Genomic DNA, 20933 nt, shown 5'->3' with positions numbered 1-20933 from the left:
AATATTAATATTAACTATTTTAATTTAAATTATTTCAGATTTTGCGGTTTTTGGCAATTTCAAAGAATAAATCATATAAATTAATTTACAACGAATTAATTCACCAAAATTTGCAGAATATGAAATTGAAATATAATGAAATCTATAATTTATACCTTTACTAATATAACTATTAATTAATTCCCTTTGTTGTAGAATTTCTAGCCACAAAATTAGCTTCCTCCCCTTGAATTTCTATAATTAACACTAAATACTATTATTAGAAAATTTTTGAGAATTTTTAGGAATTTTTCTAGGGTTTTTAGAATTTTTCTTTAGAAATTTGCTTTTAGGAATAAATTTTCTGATTTTTTTTTTCTCCTCCTTTCCTTTTACCCACGGTATGCTTGTTCTATTTATAGGCTAAGGATTGTAATTTTTTTGTTGTTTTAATTTTCCTTCATGTGCAAGCAAATATAATTACTCCAAGATATTTTATCATAAGGATAAGACTACATTAAAATTTTTTGTCACCTAGTTTTAGTCTTGCCGCCAACTTTTTAGAATTTTACCTTTTTTTTTTTAATTATTATTATAATATATATCTTTATTTTTAATAAATTAATATGGGAAATAAAAAGATTAACTTATTGTAGTTAATTTAGCTAGACTTAATATTTAGATAATTTATTTTAAGAGAAATAAATTATATATAAAAGAAAAACGAGAACTTAAAAACGATTGGAATAAAATTTCGAAACGGCATTAAAAATAAAATAATAAAACGAAACGATTATTGAATTTAGGGTAGGTTAGGATAGGGGTTTAGGGTAGGGTAGGATAGGGGTAATTGTAGGTTAGTGGGGTAGGATAGGGTAGGGGTTTAAGGTGGGGTAGGATAGTGGGGTTTAGGGTAGGTTAGGATAGGGGTTTAGGGTAGGGTAGGATAGGGGTAATTGTAGGTTAGTGGGGTAGGATAGTAAAAATGTTACACACATGAATTGTGTTGGTCTAAATTGATGGTTTTGAAATTTTCTCGAGTTTTTGTGTTAATTCTTATGGTCTTCAATGTGATATTATATTTTATCGATCATTTCACTAAAATTTTTTCGTTATTTTCCCCTTCCCATAAAATTAAATTCTTGAAATACTTTATATTTTGGAGTATCAAAACATGAGAAGTTGTGATAATTCTATGGAGTGAGCAAGGCAGAATGTAAACAACTTCATAAGCTTGAGTGAGCAATCAAGTCGCTCAGGGGTGCCGAGCAAGCATATAAATCTCAATTCTTTCTAGAGACGTTTAAAACTGAATCCAACTTAACTCGACTTTAAAGTGAATTTAAAATAATGTAAAAATCAATGTGAATACAAGAACCGATTTTAAAATAATTCAAATTGATCCAATGATGCAAATAAACACCCTCCTTTCTTCATTTATTTCATTAGTTGAGCTCCCTATCAACAATTTTAACAAATTCTCAAATGTTCTTTCACCTAATTTATTGACATTGTTTGTTTACTTAACCTTGAAAATATCCTTAGTTTAACATTTTTTGATGTATATAGTCCTTATATATTTTAAAATGACTTTATATAAATATAAAATTAGGTATTAAATAAGTTGATATCTTCTTAATGTGGCGGCCGACTCATGAGTCATGACTTTTGTGTTATTGAAAATGATTATCATTCACTCTCTCTATATTGGTGCTTTTGACTATTTATTTAACTTAGATTCGACTCAAACTTTTCTTAAACTTAATTTATGATCCAACCATGTTAAAAAAAGGTAAAATAAATGATTAAATACAATCCATCTATAAGTCATTAGGTACACTTTTAAAATCCTAAACCCATTAAACTCGATAGGTTTGAATTCAAATATGAAGTATAAGACTTTGGTTGTGGATTTGAACTTGAGTCTGAGTTTGAGTCACACGGTTTACACCAGACCAGAATATATTATGGTTTTTCGGTCCGGTCTGGTCTAAAATTTTTAAAACTTAGATCGGATCGGAAACTGTAATTTAAAAAAAACTGATCAGGCCATTTAGACCGTAGACTAAACTAAATACTTAAATTACGGTTTGATCCGATTTGATTTACAATTTAAATCAAACTTTGATCGGCCCTAGTCAAAATAAGCATAGTTGACATCCTAATCATTTAAAGGAGTAGGCTAAGAAGACAATCAATCACATCATACAATTACTTTTCACATCATAATATCCCTCCTCATTTCATAATTGATATTTTTTTCTCTTTCAAAACTAATATTTCTACATCTATTTCTTTTAAAATTAATTTAAAAACATTATATACCACCTTTGTGTCATAATGTTTGCTATATTTTTAATTACATCAGTTTCACAATATATGCTGTATTGCTATATATTCACTCCTATCATGATTAAATGTTAATTTTATTAATATTTAACTTTTACTCATTCCATTTTCATATGTAATTTACGAATTTTAGTGTTAAATTTTGACTATGATTTTCAATCGATCTATAAGAAAAAACATATTCATGTGGTATCTTGTTAGATTTGTTTCAAAATATATACTTTTAAATATCAACTTTTTAGAATTTTTAAAAACTTACAATTTACATTATTTGATTTAAAGTTTACATTGAGATATACGAAAAAAGCGAATGAGAAGAACATTTAAAAATAGAGGGAGTATAGTTTTTAAAGAAGCATGATTAGAGATATTTACGATCTAAAAATCGATAAGTGTGCAAAACTAAATGAAACATTTCACATTTGGTTAGAATATTATATGAGGGAGCATGTCATAATAAAGGAAGTAACTTATAAATTGTCTTATTTATTTTATTTTATCTTACTTCATATTTTATTAATTTTTATATTTTTGTCATCATTAACTTTTATTCTATTTTACTATCAGTTCTTAATACTTGGTACAATGTCAAAATGATGTAATTATCATGTAATGGGTCTAGTATAAAAAAAAATACAACCTATCTTTTGAGAGATCTTCTTTGTGGGAAACATCTCTTAAGTTCAACCCATTAAAGCTTAACTCACCCAATTAGTCAAAAAAAAATATGTGAAACAAATAAGTCGTAGAAATTTGAGCAAATGCGTATCATGTTGTATTCTTATTCATCATACCATCATCATTTGTTTGCAATCTTTTAGTTATTCATAAAGGCACGTGACTGCCAACTCAGATTGAAAGCTACTCATGTACTCATAACACATCTAACTTTACCGAGACTTAATTCAGCTGCCATATATTCTCATTTCTATTTAATTTGCATTTAATTTTTATTTTGACTCCTCACAAATATTTATATTCTCTTATTTTATTTACGATCCATTTGATAGATGATAATAGAGGGTGGTATTGAAAATGAAAAATTAATATAATTTTAGTTGAAAAATCTTTTGGCTACCTTAAAGGTCATACTTGTCCAACTTTAATCATCTTATTTTCTTTATAAAATTCATTTCAATGCATTATCATTGGGAGATGTGATATTAGGTGGTAATGGAAATTTGTAAACAAAAAAACTTTTTTGTGATCAAAGTTTCATTACCATGGAAATGCTATGGAACTTTTGATGAATTTTTACACTATAAATCATTCTCATTACCACCATTTAGTACCATTAACCAAACAGTCTATTAATATTTATCTTATCCACACACTGCAATAGCGTATGTTCCAAAATCATGAGGACATATAGAGTAGCAAAAATTTGTATCAATTTTCAATTTATTTTGTTCTACTTATTTTAAATTATTTTCTTTTTTGGAAATTAACCCCACTAAGCCTGGCTGAATAGCATGAACACCATGAGTTGTGATTCAGGGCCTCATCTTAGAATTGTCCATCATTAGAGCCATTATGTTGCATTGAATAAAAGTACTTGTATTGTACAATGTTTTAATATTATTATTGATAGTGTTATTGACCATTCATTTGTTGTTTATAATTCATCCATAAAATGATAAATTAATAATCCCTCCGTTCTTTTTTGATCTTCCACATTACTATAACGGGTAGTTTCAAAAGTTCTTCCACTTTAGAATACTTTCTATTTTTAGAAAGTTTTTATCCCACTTTTACCCCTTAAAACCCTCTTTTCTTTTAATGTACCCCGTTGCTTTTATTTATAATTATTTTCTCTCTCATACTTTCAATACAATTATTACTTCACACTACTATATAATTAAAATAATTCTCACTACAACCTCATACTTCCAATACAATCATTACTTCACACTACTATTTAATTAAAATAATACCCACTACAACCCAAAGATTATATCTTCCTTAATATGTGTGAAAAACTTAAAGTGGAAGATCAAAAAAGAACGGAGGGAGTATCTAACTATTGTCTAACAAAATCAAAATGAGGGATTAATTCTTGTGGTAATTATTGATTAGGTGATAAATCATGGGATGACGAGTTCATTCTTGGATGAATTGCTAAATGTTTCCAAGCAATTTTTTGGGCTTCCTTTAGATGAGAAACTGAAATATTGCCCAATTCCATCGAAGAACACTACCAAATACTTCAATGGGTATGCAAATTCCTCCTTTATTGCAGGAGATGAGAAATCTTTGAACTGGAATGATAGATTATTTCTCATAGCTCATCCTGACAAATATCGTAAACTCCGATTTTGGCCTCAAAAACCACACAACTTCAGGTATATATATGACTTGCATAACTTTCTTGGTGTGTATTGTTGGGTTGTTTTTACAAATTAAAGATGATTTGCATATTTTATAGGTCATTGGAGATTTTTCTCCCACTGTCCTCATATATGGATTTGATATGGTATCTATTTGGCTTATGAAGTGTGAGCATCATCTTGTGTTTTCCGATTATATATGCTGACGTTCAAAATGAGTCAAGTCTAAACTTAAATATAATGTCAGAGTCGAAGTTCGATTAAAAATTACATGATAGCTAGGTCCAAAAAGGATGATATTCTTAACCTAATTATTAATTACTTCCACGTAGGAATTTAACACGGTTTGCATGCGAGGAGGTTTTTATGGCATAAAACCTTATATTTTCTTAATCTACTAATCATTACACCTATATAGTTCCTCCGTTCCTTAAAGTTATCGTTTTTAATTGTTATTTTGCTTTAGTTTTTATTATTATTGTTCATATGAGTAATCTATCTAATTATATCGTAAATTTTGGACAAAACTAATTTTATAAAAAATTAATATAAAAATATAATAAGAAATTACGGAAAGATAAAAATCTATCTATTTAATCGTTGACTTAAAATTTACTAGATTGAATTTATTTTTAAAGAATGAGTGAAATTAAATTTATTATTGTACGTTTTCAAGCACTGAAGGCTAAAACATAATTTATTTTTGTAAAGTAATACAATAGGGGTGTATCTAATGTCATTTAATAATGCCAACTGACAATATTTTACTTATATATAAAATGGTATACTTAAAAGATATTACGATATGCATGTGTTGGTTAAAATTTGTTATGTCAATGCTGACCTAAGCCCAAACCTCTTTAAGTATAATTTTTTAATTATTATGGACATCATTCGATTTTATTTTAGTGTTAGCCCCAAAATATAGAGATTTATACAAATGTAATGTTATTGTCTAAAAATGAAATAATGGTAATCAATTATTGATGCAGAGAATTGGTAAAGGAATACAGTTTGAAGCTAAAAATGATGTTTGATGTTCTCCTAAAAGCGATGGCGAAGTCTATACGATTAGATGAAAATAGCTTGTTAAATCAAATGGATGGAGGAGTTATCGCAACAACATTTGCAATGTATCCTCGCTGTTCATCTCCTGATCGTGTTTACGGCATTCATCCACATACTGATGGATCAACTATTACAGCACTTTTACCTGATCGTGTTTACATATTCTTGTTACTCATCCTGACAATTTTTGTAAATTCCAATTTTGGCCTCAAAAACCACACAATTTCAGGTAAATTTAGCTTGGCATATCAAACAAATATCTTTTCACCTCAAACTAAATAACTCGTTTAGTTATTGAGTTAGTTATCCAGTTATAAATTAATAAAACGCTATTTTTAAAATAAAAATTGTTAAAAAGTACTACATAAATTTTTTTTCCCAAAAGGTACTCTATAGAAAAAGTTTTGTACTCTATAGAAAAAGTTTTGTCAAAAAATTCCTAATAAATTTTTTTCTTTTTCAATGAGTACCAAGTAACGTTTTCTACGGTTAACTGGTCAAAATCGAAAACTCTTCTTTCTCATCTTCAATTTCTTTTTCAATTTAATTTTGATTTTGATTAAAAAGTAGAGGAAGAAGATTGTGAAGAAATTGAATTGGATTTAGTTTAGACAGATCGGGTAAAATAATTAAGTAAAGTTGAGTATTTACTTAAATGTGTTATTGTTATCTACAAATGAAAAACTGTTAATCAATTATGATGCAGAGAATTGGTCAAGGAATACAATTTGAGGTTAAAAATTATGCTGGGAGTCCTCCTTAAAGCCATGTCAAGGTCTATAAAAATAGATGAAGATAGTTTGTTGAATGAGATGGATGAAGGAGCCATAGCAACAAGATTTGCAATGTATCCTCGTTGTTCGTGTCCTGATCGTGTTTATGGAGTTCATCCACATTCTGATGGATCAGTTATTACGGCACTTCTACCAGATAAGGAAGTATCTGAAGGCTTAGATATCATGAAAGATTAGAGTTGTTCAAAACAAACCCGACCCGGAATTGAAAATTATCCGACCCGAAAAAATGTTAAATTTTTAGGTTTACCGAACCGGAATTATCCGAACCGATACTGCACTCGAATCGTTTGATAACCGAAAAGGGCAAAATAGAACTCGAGCTGCAACCGAATTTTATAACCGACATATAAACGTTAATCGATGTTACCCGAACTCAACAGTGATCGACCCGAGTCAAATCCGACCCGAACTATGCACGTAACCGAATGCAACCTGACTAAAACCGATTAAGATCGAACTGATACAAACCCCAATCGATTATTAATCGAAATGTTTTTAATCCGAACTGATACAAACCCGAACCGATTGTTAATCGAACTGTTATAAATCCGAATCAATTTTTCACCTAATTTCAGCAAATTAGGTCCAATTTCAATTTTCTAATTATGATTTTTTGAATATTTGAAAACTAATTTCTAATATTGAAACATTGTAAACAAGATTATATATAAATAAATAAGATTCCCCATGATATTAAAATCAATTATAAACCAATAAGCACATTACAAAAATTGGACAATTAGTAAGATCTCACACGTCTATATACAAAGATCAACGACTTAGAATAAGTAATGTATCAATTGAGTAATATATTCATCAAATTGGACAATTAGTTATCTAAAATAATTTATTTGAGTATATAAATATTTTATATCAAATATTAAATATTTTTATTATTGAATTTGATCAAATTGCATAATTTAGGCTATTTAATTCAAAGTAACAAAAGATGGGGTACTATTTTCATTTACTATAATAGATCAAATTACAATAAATAAACTTTGAATTACGATCGATTATTAATAGCCTATAAATTATTAATAGCCTATAAAGGCTTCCTCTAGAAATAAACGTATGCCACTTAATTAAGCGAGCACATGGTATTCTTTAGTAAAAGGCGAAAGAATAGTTCGCTTTGTGCTCACTGCATGGTAGCGTGAGAATAAAGAGAAGCAGGTTTTGTTATTTATATGCATAGCATTACCTTGCTATTTTTTCTTGACCGATGTGGGATATTGTGCTTTCACTAATCTCTACAACAATTTTTTTTTGGAAAGTACTCCAAAAATGTAGTATTTTGAGAATTAGAAATAAGAAATCCCTTGTTAACTGATATTTACATTAGAGTAAGTTAGGATGAGTAGTAATAAAACTGAATTTACAAAATTTTTAATGGGTTAATAAATGGGTTAAAATATGGGTCGACCTGACCTGATTGACCAATTTAATAAATGGGTTAAACATGTTTTTTTCGGGTTTAAAAATTCAACCTGAACCTAACCCATTTAATAAACAGATCAGGTTGGGTTGACCCATTTAATTAATTGGGTCAAAAATCTAAACCCAAACCCGCTAATTTTGGATCGGTTTCAGATCAGGTTAGCAGGTTGGGTCAGCTTTTGCCAGCCCTAAGATCAGTAATAACATTGAGTTAACTGTCAATGATAGTCTATAACTATAACTCTATAACTCTATAAGATAGTTTGTATTAGTTTCATTCACTCCAATAGGTCTAGTTCCGAACATTATTAAGCTTTAAATTAAATACGATCAATTATTAGTGTAATAGATTTATTATTTTAAAGTATTCAAGGTCACTAATAAGTATAAATACATAATATCATATAAAATGGTTATGATTACTTGATTAATCTAATTCACTTTATTATATATAATAAGTTTCAATTATCAAACTTAGAAATACAATCGATTATTAGTGTAATAGAGTAATGTATATTCTAATAGCTTATACTCCCTCGAATTAAAAACAAATGTCTCATTTGGAATTTGCATAAATTCTCCCTCTAGTAATATATTCTAAATTTCTAATAAGTTAATTACAAGCCTAAAAAGAAAATCGAGATAATTACTCTGAATTGGAGAGACTATTAGTTTAGCCGAGTACTCAATAAAGCTAATAAGTCTAAGTACGTAACTAATAGCTTATGAGATAGTTTAGATTATTCTTATTCATTCAAACAAATCGAGTTTCGATTATCGAGTTTTAATATTCAATCAATTATTAAAAGTAGCAACATGATGCATTATTAAATAATAGTCTCAAATATATATATATATATATATATATATATATATATATATATATATATATATATATATATGTAAACTAATTGAAATAAATTGATCTGCCATAAAATGAGCATACATCAATTAAAAACCCGACTATTAACTTATTTCGATATTGACCCGATCAATAGTTGTCCGTAACCGATAACTACTCGAAAAATAAAGCTCGAACCCGATTTGTGCCCGAAAAAACCGAACTAATGTAAGACCGATGACAACCCGAACTCGATTGACACGCGACTCGAATTTCAACCGATAACAAACCGGTTTGAACCCGATAATGCGAACAACCGTTGTTAAACCGACCCGTAACTAACCGATCTGACCCGAGTATGACCCGTTGTTGTACACAACCGAAAATTTACCGATTCGAAAACCAACCGAGCCGAATTACTCCCGTCCGAAACCGACTCGATGACCCGAATGAACACCTCTACTAGTTTCCATTGAAAATTAGTGTAGTTTTATTAAGGTTTAAATTCTTTCATGTTAGGGCATTGTTAAATATCGTCACCTTTTTCATGACGTTGTCATTCTTTTTGTCTTTTTACACTTGAAACTTATTTTGGTAATTTTTTTATAAAGATTGTCTTACCGTAAGACATCGCGCTGACCAAATTTTTATTTTCTTTAAAATTTATAAACAGTTTTAATTTAGTTTATTACTTTGTAAATTTTATCAATTAATTTTATTTTAAATAGTTTAACTCAATTAATTTTATTTTAAATATAAATGATTTAAACTCTTTTGGAAACTCATCTTACGTTGAGACGTATAAACTAACATATAGCAATTTGCAAACCCGTACCCGAATGCTGATGCTTTTGAACTCCCAAGCCTTATTAGCAGCTAGCAAAAACCACCCCCAAAAACCCTTCCCTAAACCCTAATTCTAATTTATACCCAACAGAAGACGAAAGTCTAAAACTTGAATATCAATGGCACCAAATGATAAATCCCAGACATTAAAGAAGAGGAAACGAATTGCAGGAAGTAAAGATGATGCAACAGAAATCTCCAATTTTAAGAAGAAATCCAAACAGCTCGGTAAACCCGTTTCTGGAAAATCCGTTTCTGGCAAACCTGTTTCTGGGAAACCCGTCAAGAAGAAACCAGAGATTCAAGCCAAGGATGGTCAATTGTCCAAGAGAGAGCTTCTTAAGGTTGCCAAGGTAATAATTAGATGAATCACGAAACACTGTTAATAAGGGTTATGGGTTTCGAATTTAATTTGAGAAACAATATGGATTTTTTCTGGTTGTGCTGGCAGTTTCAGTGTTGTAAATGGTTGTAATTTGACATTTGATTTAATTTTTTGCATTTTGGTATTTTGCAGGAGAGAGCAGAGGCGAGGAAGAAGAAGAGAAAGCGTCATTTTACACTTGAGCAAGTGAGTCATTCAAAATTTATTTATTAATGTCATTTTTGTGTTTGTGACATTCACTTGATGATTTGTGACATTTACTTGTTATGTTCATCCTTTTTTTTTTGTGTGTGTGTGTGTGCGGGGGGGGGGGGGGGGGGGGGGGGGGGGGGGGAAATTGCTCAGTAAATAGGTTGTAAGGTGATTGGTGACTCCGCTCTTTCCCTTTCTGTAGACATAAGAAAAGCTTTCATCAGTATAAAGGCAGATTGAATGAAATTCATGCCCATTTTGAAGTCACAGAAGCTCAACACAAGCAATTGAGATAAATTGAAAAGTTAGAAAAGTATATACTGTATTTTCTTTGGCCATGTGTAGGAGTATGGAAGGATGTTTATGTAAGATCAGTTTGCTGAAGAATAGGTATGAAAATATTACTCCTTCAACTCTATCAAAATATAATTATTGTTGTTGAATGCGATGTCACCACACCCAATTTAAAATCACCATGTCCACAAATCTAGGTTATGACATGTTTGAGAGTTAATAAATTCCGGTACTTTTTTTATTGTGCTCAGAATGGTCTATAATGCTTTCTACTTTAGGAGATTCCATATTGTTTGATAATTTGTTGAAGTAGTCCTGTGGAAATTATTTTGAATGATTTATCACTTATTAGCACCCAATTATTTCTATATATGTTACTATAATTAATAATTAGCGAAATGTAATTGATTAGTCGATGTTGGTCCACTTTTGATATTGGGATTTAGAATTGCAGTAGGAAAAGGCATAAAAGCTGATATGTAAATGCCGTTGATGAAAGTGATAACCTGTTATTTAGCTAGTTTCTTCACATCAAGTGATTACGTTTAAATTTATATACACCTTTGTGCAGGAGCTTGCTTTATTATGGGAGAAAATGAGACGGCGTAATATTTCCAAGGAAGAAAGATCAAAGTGTGTTTCCGATGATGAGTTCTATGTATTTTTTGTGATGTTTTAGTCTTGATTGTTATATGTTCACTCATTAATATGCGCATTCGCTTTTACTAGGTTTGTATCCGAGGCTTTGGAGAAGATGAAGGGTAAAATTCCAGAAATTGCCGGCTCCCATATCTCATCACGTGTATTGCAGGTGATGTGAGATCATTTGCACCAATTTATTGGAATAAGTCATTAAGATCATTTTATAGAGCTTTAAACATTTTATTAATTTCGTTTTTCGTGATCTTGATTTTTCTTTTTCAGACATGCGTTAAGTATTGCTCAGATGCTGAGAGAGATGCAATATATGAGGAACTGAAACCACACTTACTTACTCTTTCCGCAAGCCCCTATGCTGTACATCTAGTGACCAAAATGTTTGACAATGGTATATTTTTTTTGGGGGGTTAATCAAAGAAATATGGCAAACATTGGATTTAAACAAGCTCTTTTAAATTACTTTTGTTTATATTCTTTTGCAGCTTCTAAATCTCAGCTACCAAAGTTAATTTCCCTACTTCATGGGCATGTTGCTTCACTTTTAAGACATAGTGTGGGTTCCATTGGTATGTACTATGTAATATATAATATTTGCTAGATTTTTTCTTTTTTTTTGTGCTAACACTGTTTTAGTTTTCTAGTTCCTAGATAAACATGAGTTTGTGTATGTTAGGATTGCTGCAACCTCGATTGTGCAATCTCTAAGCAACAGTAATATGGAATTAAACACAAGAAACATCAACAAAGGGACACAAGAAGTTAGTGTCCTAAATCAAGAGTTAGTAGAAAATCACCAAATAATGAAACAGGACATTCATTGATGTATATACTATGTGTCTTACAAGGATGATGAATAAGTCTCTATTGATCTAACCTACCGTAAAACTTTTATCCTTCGTGAGCACATAAGTGTTCTTTGATTACTGTGTTTGTCGCTTAAACTACTTTTTGGCTTATCTATTTTTCTTCACTAGTTATTTTTCTTTCTAGACAAACACTGTCAGCTAGGAACAATCTACCTCACATAGGAAACTAGGACTATACTACTTGCTCCGAAGCTACTAGCTAGTAATAATCCTAGATAGAATTATATGCTAAAGTATTATCTCATCTTTTTAAATACACTTAGCTGTCTCAATATTTGTTGGATTAAGACTTTGACATTGTTGTTCCGAAATACTACTCCCTCTTATTCAACCTACATGTCCCATTTACTTTTTCATACTTGCCGAGACAACATTTTAACCATTAATTTCTCTAATTGTGCATAATTAAAATTTTAAAAAGTCTATATTAATAATTCTTACATTTAGACGAATAGAACAAGATTCTATTTGACCATATTTTAACTTATAGTTTAAGATTACAATACAAATTAAGAGTGATTATTAAATAGTTTCTAAAAAGCAAATGGGTCAAGTAGATTGAATAGAAGGGAGTATTAATAATAGGAAACTAATGCTAACAATATTGCTTGCATATTGGATATACATCAAGTCAAGTAACATGAATCCCATGGCCTGTTTTCAACCCCTTGATGTTGAAGCTGCAAGATCGCTTCTTGATATCTTGTTGCCCCTTGAGTATCTTGAACACACTCGAGAACCAAGATTCATTCCCCTGTGCATTTAGCTACACGTTGCCCCACTCAAGTTCAAACTACACCAGCATCTTTCTTGACCCCTGAGTCATCAACAACTACAAGTGAAGTTGAAACTTAACCCATGAACATGCTACACACAAGCAGCTGTATCTGTACAGTCGTACATCGTGAAAACATCTTCATATGCTTAACTGTGTAGCGTGAAATTGTCAATTGATGCTTATTTTAGAATTTCTCTAAGATTTGGAGAAGTTATCTCTTTTTCATTGCTATATGTTACCTCTTTTCTAGTTGATATATTGATCTTTGCTCTATTGAAACTAGACACGGTGTACAAGGTTGTGAAAATGTCATAGAGAAGTATTTTGTTGATGTTATTTCACCACCAACTTGATTGAATTCTTTTTATCATGCATCAACTGATGAATTTATTTAATAAGCTTGCTTACACATTTTTTTCTCAGTTGTTGAGCATGCATATCAAATGGGAAATGCAACTCACAAACGAGAGCTTTTGATGGAACTCTATTCTACTGAGCTCCAATTGTTCAAGGATTTGGCAAATATGAAAGAGAACAAGTGAGTTTCATTTCCATGTAGTCATTTGACTATGCCTTAGTTGCAATTGATTGTAACACTTCTTTTGTAGTGCATCAATTTTTTAATCTTCTTGATGCATCAAGTTAATAATGGTAAAAAGTCAAAGTATATTAGCAGTGTGCAGGTTACATATAGTTACCATGCTGGTTTGCGTTTGTTCTGAGGTTGTTAAAATCGATTGTATTTTAAGAAAAAGTTAATGGTGAAACTATTAGTCTTTTTGTTCCGATCCTGTGTCATCATTGATGTGATTTTTAATTTATTTACCTATTCAGCTTCCTGGTTACATAGGTGGTGGATTTGGATGGTTGATGTTTAGACCTTTTTTTAAACTGAATCGCAGTTAAAGATGAGACAATATCACATTGCTGATCCTAAATTTTGACTTTGGAGTAAATGGAATTACAATTTGAAGAAATTTATAATTTAAGTTCCAAAGGGCCAATTTTAGCACTGAAAATTGTTAAAATATGTATCAGATATATGATTGTACAGGTGCCCATGAGAAAACTGTGACATAAGATGAATGAAATGATTGTATGGCATAGCAATTTGATAAAATTCTAGATATATTGTGTTTCAAACTTCACAATCATGGGTTATAATGGAGGTCTACACTCCAAAATATAGTACATGTGGTACTCTTATTTAAGTTTTTGTTCTGTCTATTGCTATATCTTACATCATACAGAATCAAATTCATATGTTTTTTTTTTGTTTTCAGGATAATTGACTTAATGTCTAAACTAGGGCTTAAAAAGTCGTCTGTTTTGCGTCATATGTCTACTGTGCTTCAGCCAGTCCTGGAGAAAGGAATAGTTGATCACTCCATCATTCATAAAGCTTTGCTTGAGTTTTTAAGCATTGCTGATAAGGTATATCTCACAAAACTCATTGAAACACTTCTTTTGTAAATTTGTTTTCTTTCTGTTTTTTTTTTCTAAAAAATAGTGATATTTACCTATTGTCTGTTCACTTGTTGCTTAGTTTTTCCTTCTTCCTCATCGAGTTTGTGTAGTTATCGGCAGAGGACATCATAAAGCAACTATCTGGAGCACTTCTTGTTCGGATGATTCACACCAAGGAGGGATCAAGAATTGGGATGCTCTGTGTCAAGCATGGTAGTGCTAAGGTATGCTGAAACGAACGAATTTAGTGTTAAAGAAGAATCATGATGCATGTAGATGTAATAGATTAGAGACTTGAACTGACATTCTTATGCACATGTACTGTGCTTTACATCTTTTATAGGAAAGAAAGAAGCTTGTTAAGGGAGTGAAGGGACACGTCGGCAAGATTGCTCAAGATCACTGTGGAAGCTTGGTATGATAATAATTGAATTCTTTTACGTGTCGATTGAACATTGTCGCAACTTTCATTTTTCCGCAATTAAAAATATGTAGCCTGTGCATTGGTTTGATAGATCCTTCTTTGTTGTAAATTGCTTATTTTAGTTTAATACCCCTGACATGCCTTAGAAATATGTGATACTTGCATGGAAGCTTGCATGAAATATGACTTTTAGAAGTTAAATCTTACATATTTTCTTTTCAGAACATTTTTAGAACAATTTTTTATTGCTTCTAGTCAATAATAAAGCTTTACACTCTGCCGTGTAGCTTTCACGCTCCAACTAGAGACAACTTTTGTTTGAAATAATCATTTCAAACTATATTCCCAAGAGTTGTGAAGAATTATTTCATCTCTAGAAGACTAGGGATGGAAAAATGGGCAGGTGGATGCGGTATGTCCTCCTACATACCTATATCTACCTAAAATTTTCATACACGCCACGACCATGACGGAGGAAAATTTTCATACCCACACGTACACATGTGGGTATGTATTCAATCTCATTCCCATCCACTATGGCTAAGTGAGTATAATACCATCACAGTTTACCCACCTTATATGTGCCTCATATCCTTCTATGTACGCATTATATGCATCCTTTACTATTGTTATTCCTAACAAATTAATTGTTTATCTAATTTTATTTAGATAATGCAATGTGATAAAATAAAACCAAACTTTATGGTCAATAATTCATCATATCATTTATCTATAAACTAATATTTACAATCATATTTTTGATAAAATTTTATTTATTATTAAAAACAAAACTTTTAACTATGACATTTTAGAAAAATTAGTTTTCTTAAATTTTTGAAAATAATTTTTAGTGAATTTACATAAAATCATTATTAAGTAGCATAATCTAGATATGAGGCAAGTAGGTATGGGGTGGGGCGGGTTGAGTGGGTCTAAGCCAGGGTGGGTGGATATGGGACGGGTAAGATGTCATGCCCTTAGTTTTAAGAGATGCACGCAAGGCGTGAACTTTTTGTATACGAGGCGCACTATTTCGCTAAAAGGCTCCAAAATCAATTTAAAAACATATTTAATACTTAAAACAACATGAAAGTCATTTTATAATAACTTATAAGTACATATTTAGCACATATAGTCACATGATAACTCAATAAGTCAATAATGTAGTCTTGAGCTAACAAAAGAAATAAAAATTAAAACAAAAGATAAAGGTACAAATAACAAACATAGTTCATGATGGTTGAAATGATTTTTGACATACTTTAACAAAGTAACAAATACTAAAAATCTAAAATCAGAATCATCTCCCTCATTAGCATCTTCACCATCTCATGTATAGTTATCATCAATGATATCCTTTTCTTCATCCTCATCATCAACTAAAACAACGTTAGTATTATCATTTTCATAAGCAATCTCTATCCTTTCTAGAGGATGGACCCGTACAATCTCTCATCCTTGAAGTTCTAGTAAAATAACTCGGATCATTAGCACTAGAAGCTCTAGCAACTTGCTCCCATGTTATATGGTACCTGGAGGTCGACGGTGGGATTGCTGGCGGTTCAACAGAGAAGAAAAGAAGAAGAAAGAGGAGTTGTTGACTTTCAATTTTCAGGGCAAGATTAGTTTTTTTTTGTTTTCTTACCTATACTTGAAGGGTATATCAGTATTATTAGGCAAAGTTATGAATTTTCAGAGTCCTAAAATTATTTTTGTTCAAATCTAAAACCCATGTATTGCTGTCAAAGGAGGCAAGAAAGGAGCGCCTCTTGATATGCGCTGCACCTTGACTCTTGGAGGTGATTTGGAGCTCACCTTGGTGCGCCTTGTGCTTATGTGCACCTTGGCTGCACTTTTTAAAACAAAGGTAATACTCACTACCCATGGCAAGTTAGACTTTTCATGCTCATATCCACTCACTACCCACCATATTCATACCGATACATGCCCGGTGCAAAACTCATAAAATTCTACCATGTCATCTAAATATAACGAGTATATAAAATTTGATGCAAATAGAAATCTTTGTAGTTAGATGACTATGCAATAGATGATAGTCATCCTATTAAAGAATATGTTGTATGATCGAGCTTTGGCATACTTATAACTCAAATTTAGAAAAAGGTCATTGGAATTAGAAGGTTTTTATAACAAGGGGGGCACAGTGTAAAAACAAGATCACATTGCATGCATCGATCGCGTTGTAGAAGTTTTCAAAGCAAACGAGCCGATATTTCCCACGTTATAAAGGTGTAAAACTCTTGCGTTTTGTGCTATATCTAGGGATATCTAATAATTCGAACGATATTTAGGCGTTATGATAATGCATCACTCCTGCTAGCACATCATTGTTCCATTACTGCGATCCCGATCGCCAACACATTTTAAATTTATGGAGAGGGGTGTGTGTTGAAAGAGAAGTGAGATTGTTCAGTTGATGTGAAAAGGTGGATCTTAGTTGTGTAGGATTTAGGTTTGTACAACATATTTTGTGTGGTGTTTTATTTTTTTATATATGCATGTTTAGGGTGTGTTCATTATTGAAGAGCTAGGTTAAAGGCTTAATCTTATAGATGGCTATAGAAAAGTAATTTTAGTTTCGTTGTTAGCTATAAATAAGAGGAGTGCCATTGGTGCTTCTTCCTATTCGTTTCATTTGGCATGCTAGACTTGTCTCTTTGACATTTATTAGTATTGCTAATTTTTAAATTACTTTTTGCTTTTTTTCTCCTCCCTTTTAAAGCTGTTTACTTTGAATACGTTTCAGGTTCTGGTCTCTGCTCTATCAATTGTTGATGACACAAAACTTGTTACAAAGGTTTGGTCCTTTTCTCTTTGTCAATGGGGTGTGTATTGTTTCGATTCATGGCTTATGTGAAGATGTACAGCTCTCTAGACAATTTACATTTGCATGCATCACCTCTGAATTTCTATGCTAATTTTCCCCCAAACAGATTATCATTCGTGAACTACAGCCGATCCTGAAGGAACTTGTTTATGATAAGGTGCACCTTTATCCCTTTTTGATTTTAATATTTTTTGCTTGTCCAGGAGCAGGAGGGGATAATACGAAATTCACCCATTTCCGTTTATTTCTGTTTCAAAAAATCGACTTCTACCCTTTTGGCTTTGAGTAGTACACAAGAAGATGAGTTTATTTCTGTGATTGAATGCTTTTTTGCTTATATCATTCATGTTTGAGCACCTCAATGGTCTTGAGAGAAAGGAGCAGCTGTATCAATTGTTTGGAAGATAGTTCTTACTCCTCTGTATTACCCAGCTGCATATATTTACGAGTTCCAGACTGATATTTTGTTTACTTTTTCGGTGCTCTAGAGTGGGAGGCGTCCAATTTTGCAGCTACTGCATCCATATTGTCAACGATATTTAAGTCTTGATGACTTGGCTTCTTTGAATGCTTCTATTCCTTCGCTCTCCGCAAAGGCAAGTCCATTTTTCTTGAAATAATTTTGAATCATATTAATTGCATTAGCATTGTGCAGCCTCTGATCTAAAAATTATCTTTTAGGAAGTTGAGGATGATGAAAATCACGGCGAGGATAAGTTAGCTGAATCTAAAGATTATGGTGAAGGTGATGAGAAGGAAGTCGATGAACACATGGAAGCTGAGGAAGACATTCACTTGGTCAAGGGAGGTAAAAAGGATCCTTTTGTCAGGAGGCAAGAGTTGCTGGTGAAAAGCGGGCTTGCTGAGGTTTGTTGGTCAACTTGTTACTGGGGGATATTTCCTTATCTAAACTTGTTCACTTCTGTGATTCTGTTTCAAACAAGCATTGCTTAGAATTTGCTTTTGAACTGGTACGATGAGAAATGGGAGCCGTAATTTAGTGATTCTGTTTTTGCTGAAAATTGTCAGTGATAATCTAGGAAACAAATTTTGGAATGTTCCCCTCTTTCTTGTTTCTTTGACATCCAATTGGAAAGGGATCTAGTAAGGGCAGAGCAAATATTTTGAGGCCATATTCATTTTTGCGATGTCTTTTAAAACGGGGCCCTTCATTATATTAAAAGATAAAAAATTTCCACTTGGAGAAAAATAATTTAAGACAAAATGTATTGTAACTTTATATTACTTCAAATATACAAAAGGTTTACAAACAAATCACTTCAAAAAATTCTTGCTTAGAACGGGGCCTAAATAGCACCATTTAATATTTGAGGCTCTTTATATTTGGGGGCTGTAGACAATCGGTTACCCCGGATAGCCTTAGAGCCGGCCATGGATCTAGAGCAGTGGTGTTTTTCCAGCTCCTGCTTCCTTTTGCGTGGATCGGGCCCTTGATAAAGTTTAATATTGTCTTCCTTTACATATATATATATATATAATATAATATGAGTTTATATATTAAGCGTGTCAACATATGAACTAACTTGACGAATCTTGCAGAGCCTTGTTGATGTCTGCATTGAGAGCGCAGAAGAATTACTCAAATCGAATTTTGGTAGAGAAGTTCTGTATGAGGTACTGATCTCTATCAAGTCATTGTTTTGTGTGTGTAATAGTATGAACGGCTATTTTCTTTTTTCCATCCACACGTCTCTCATTTTGGCATTAATCATTTGTATGCTATTTTCGGCCATTTTGTATAAATTATAATATACTGGAATCAGAAACAACTTTTTTCGTTTTACAAGGATAAGTTTTTTACATCGACCCGCCTAAGTGGGATCCACTTAATAACATTGGGATATTGAAATGTTGTAAATCACTATATTTTTGTTTACAACACACTGATATATTGTCTTCTTAGGTTGCTACTGGGGGTGTTGACAATATTCTTCGTCCAACTTTGGATGATAAATTGACGAGCCTATATGAGAAAATGGCAACACTTGCAGCCGAGCCAAAATCAGAAGAATCAGAACATGTTCTTGAGAACTTCCACTCCAGTAGAACCATCAGAAAACTTGTGTTGGACTGTCCAGACTTTGCCTCAATTCTATGGAAAACAGCGCTAAATGGGAATTCAAAGATATGGGCAGAAGGTCACAGGTATCCTCTGCTTCTAAGTTCTAGCCCTGACCTTTTAAGAACTATATTTTCCCGATGACTTACTGGTCCTTTTTTTTGGTGTGCCTTCAGCGCTAAGGTTGTTGCAGCATTCATGGAGTCATCAGATCCGAAGGTTAGGGAGTTGGCAAGCAAAGAGCTGCAGCCTCTAATAGATGGCGGTGTTCTCAAAATTCCTGAGACTAAACCATTAGAGAAATAGGGTTTACCTTCACTACCATTCTACAATGGGAAAAACCCAACTATTATTCTACAGTATCCTGAAGAACTGCTCGCTCATACGAAGGTGGTTTTATGGATATGACACAACGATAAGCGTCCGAAGCTCAAGAATTTGTCCAGTTGGTTTTAGCAGTTGTACCCTGAAATTTTGATCTGGTGGTGTATATTTTGAGATAATTATGTAGTTTTTTTACAAAAGTCTTACAAACTTGTTCCGTCTTGAATTCTATATAAGAAAATGAAAAAGGAAGCCATCTAAGAATTTCCACATCATTTTGGTACAATTTCAGTTCGGACTTTTACTGCTGAAGCCCCTCTTATTTTCACCCATATTACTCCCTTCATTAGGTTGCAACTGCATTATGTTTCATCTGTTCTCAATCTGAGTTTGTTGACCGCTCTATGCGAGAGCTTTGTAGGGTTGCTCGAGCAAACTCATGGAACACGTTTTGAGTTTTGATGAGTACCTTAGAATGTTGAGGATAGTTCTTAATAATCAAAATCTCCCAGAAGTAATGTTGGTAGTAGAAGTCTAATTAGATTTGGTATACAAAAATTATTGTGCAACTATTCCCACCCTACACACCACTAACCCTAACTTGTAAAGTTGGACTTCGAAAAAATGCTTATATGTATATCTGCCATTAGCTGATCTACCTAATTATTTTAATTTTGTTTGTTTTTTTATTTTTAATACTATGTTTAAGCCATGTGTTAGCCTTGGGCTTGCAATTTCAGCTTCATTCGGTTTTTTTCATTATAGAAACCTTTATATTGAGGATTATTGTGATGATCTTTTTTGAGCTGAGAGACTCTTTGGATGTATCTTCCTTATGGGTACGAGTTGCTGCTTTTCTCTCCTTCCCAAACCCTAATCATAAATGCTATGAACGAGATACAATAGGTAAGATGATGATTAGCTAGTTCTACTTAGTTTGACTTTAGTTGACCAAGTAAAGGATGCTC

The 20933-nt window shown here is 32.0% G+C and overlaps 2 protein-coding genes and 1 non-coding gene across 5 annotated transcripts; 2 read left to right on the top strand and 1 right to left on the bottom strand.

Moving 5' to 3' along the window:
- The first annotated feature begins 1865 nt into the window (after positions 1–1865).
- On the top strand, positions 1866–6694 carry LOC130824790 (2-oxoglutarate-dependent dioxygenase 11-like). Its single transcript, XM_057689807.1, has 5 exons — positions 1866–1949; positions 4405–4670; positions 4823–4909; positions 5648–5890; positions 6430–6694. The coding sequence occupies exons 1-5, from the start codon at positions 1866–1868 to the stop codon at positions 6692–6694; spliced, it is 945 nt and encodes a 314-aa protein (XP_057545790.1).
- An 865-nt stretch (positions 6695–7559) lies between these two features.
- LOC130826380 (U5 spliceosomal RNA) lies at positions 7560–7674 on the bottom strand. The gene has a single exon (XR_009047083.1). It is a non-coding gene; the product is annotated as a U5 spliceosomal RNA (small nuclear RNA).
- Positions 7675–9621: 1947 nt separating this feature from the next.
- Positions 9622–20256, top strand: LOC130825696 (pumilio homolog 24). 3 transcript variants are annotated; one of them, XM_057691046.1, is made up of 18 exons: positions 9944–10000; positions 10165–10218; positions 10427–10614; positions 11090–11151; positions 11248–11329; positions 11443–11566; positions 11661–11744; positions 13246–13360; positions 14106–14256; positions 14400–14513; positions 14633–14704; positions 17481–17531; positions 17668–17718; positions 18050–18157; positions 18243–18428; positions 19122–19196; positions 19486–19727; positions 19818–20256. In XM_057691046.1, exons 4-18 carry the CDS (start codon positions 11114–11116, stop codon positions 19945–19947), a joined length of 1623 nt encoding a protein of 540 aa, XP_057547029.1. In that variant the 5' UTR covers positions 9944–10000; positions 10165–10218; positions 10427–10614; positions 11090–11113; the 3' UTR covers positions 19948–20256. The 3 variants fall into 3 exon arrangements, with proteins under 3 accessions (XP_057547027.1, XP_057547028.1, XP_057547029.1); XM_057691044.1 differs by lacking the exon at positions 10427–10614 and having other exon boundaries at positions 9622–10000; XM_057691045.1 differs by lacking the exon at positions 10427–10614 and having other exon boundaries at positions 9630–10000; positions 18050–18161; positions 18247–18428.
- Positions 20257–20933: the final 677 nt, after the last annotated feature.

The sequence above is a fragment of the Amaranthus tricolor genome, chromosome 10 (assembly GCF_026212465.1).
Source record: "Amaranthus tricolor cultivar Red isolate AtriRed21 chromosome 10, ASM2621246v1, whole genome shotgun sequence".
Taxonomy (NCBI): domain Eukaryota; kingdom Viridiplantae; phylum Streptophyta; class Magnoliopsida; order Caryophyllales; family Amaranthaceae; genus Amaranthus; species Amaranthus tricolor.
This window is presented reverse-complemented; position numbering and strand designations above follow the sequence as displayed.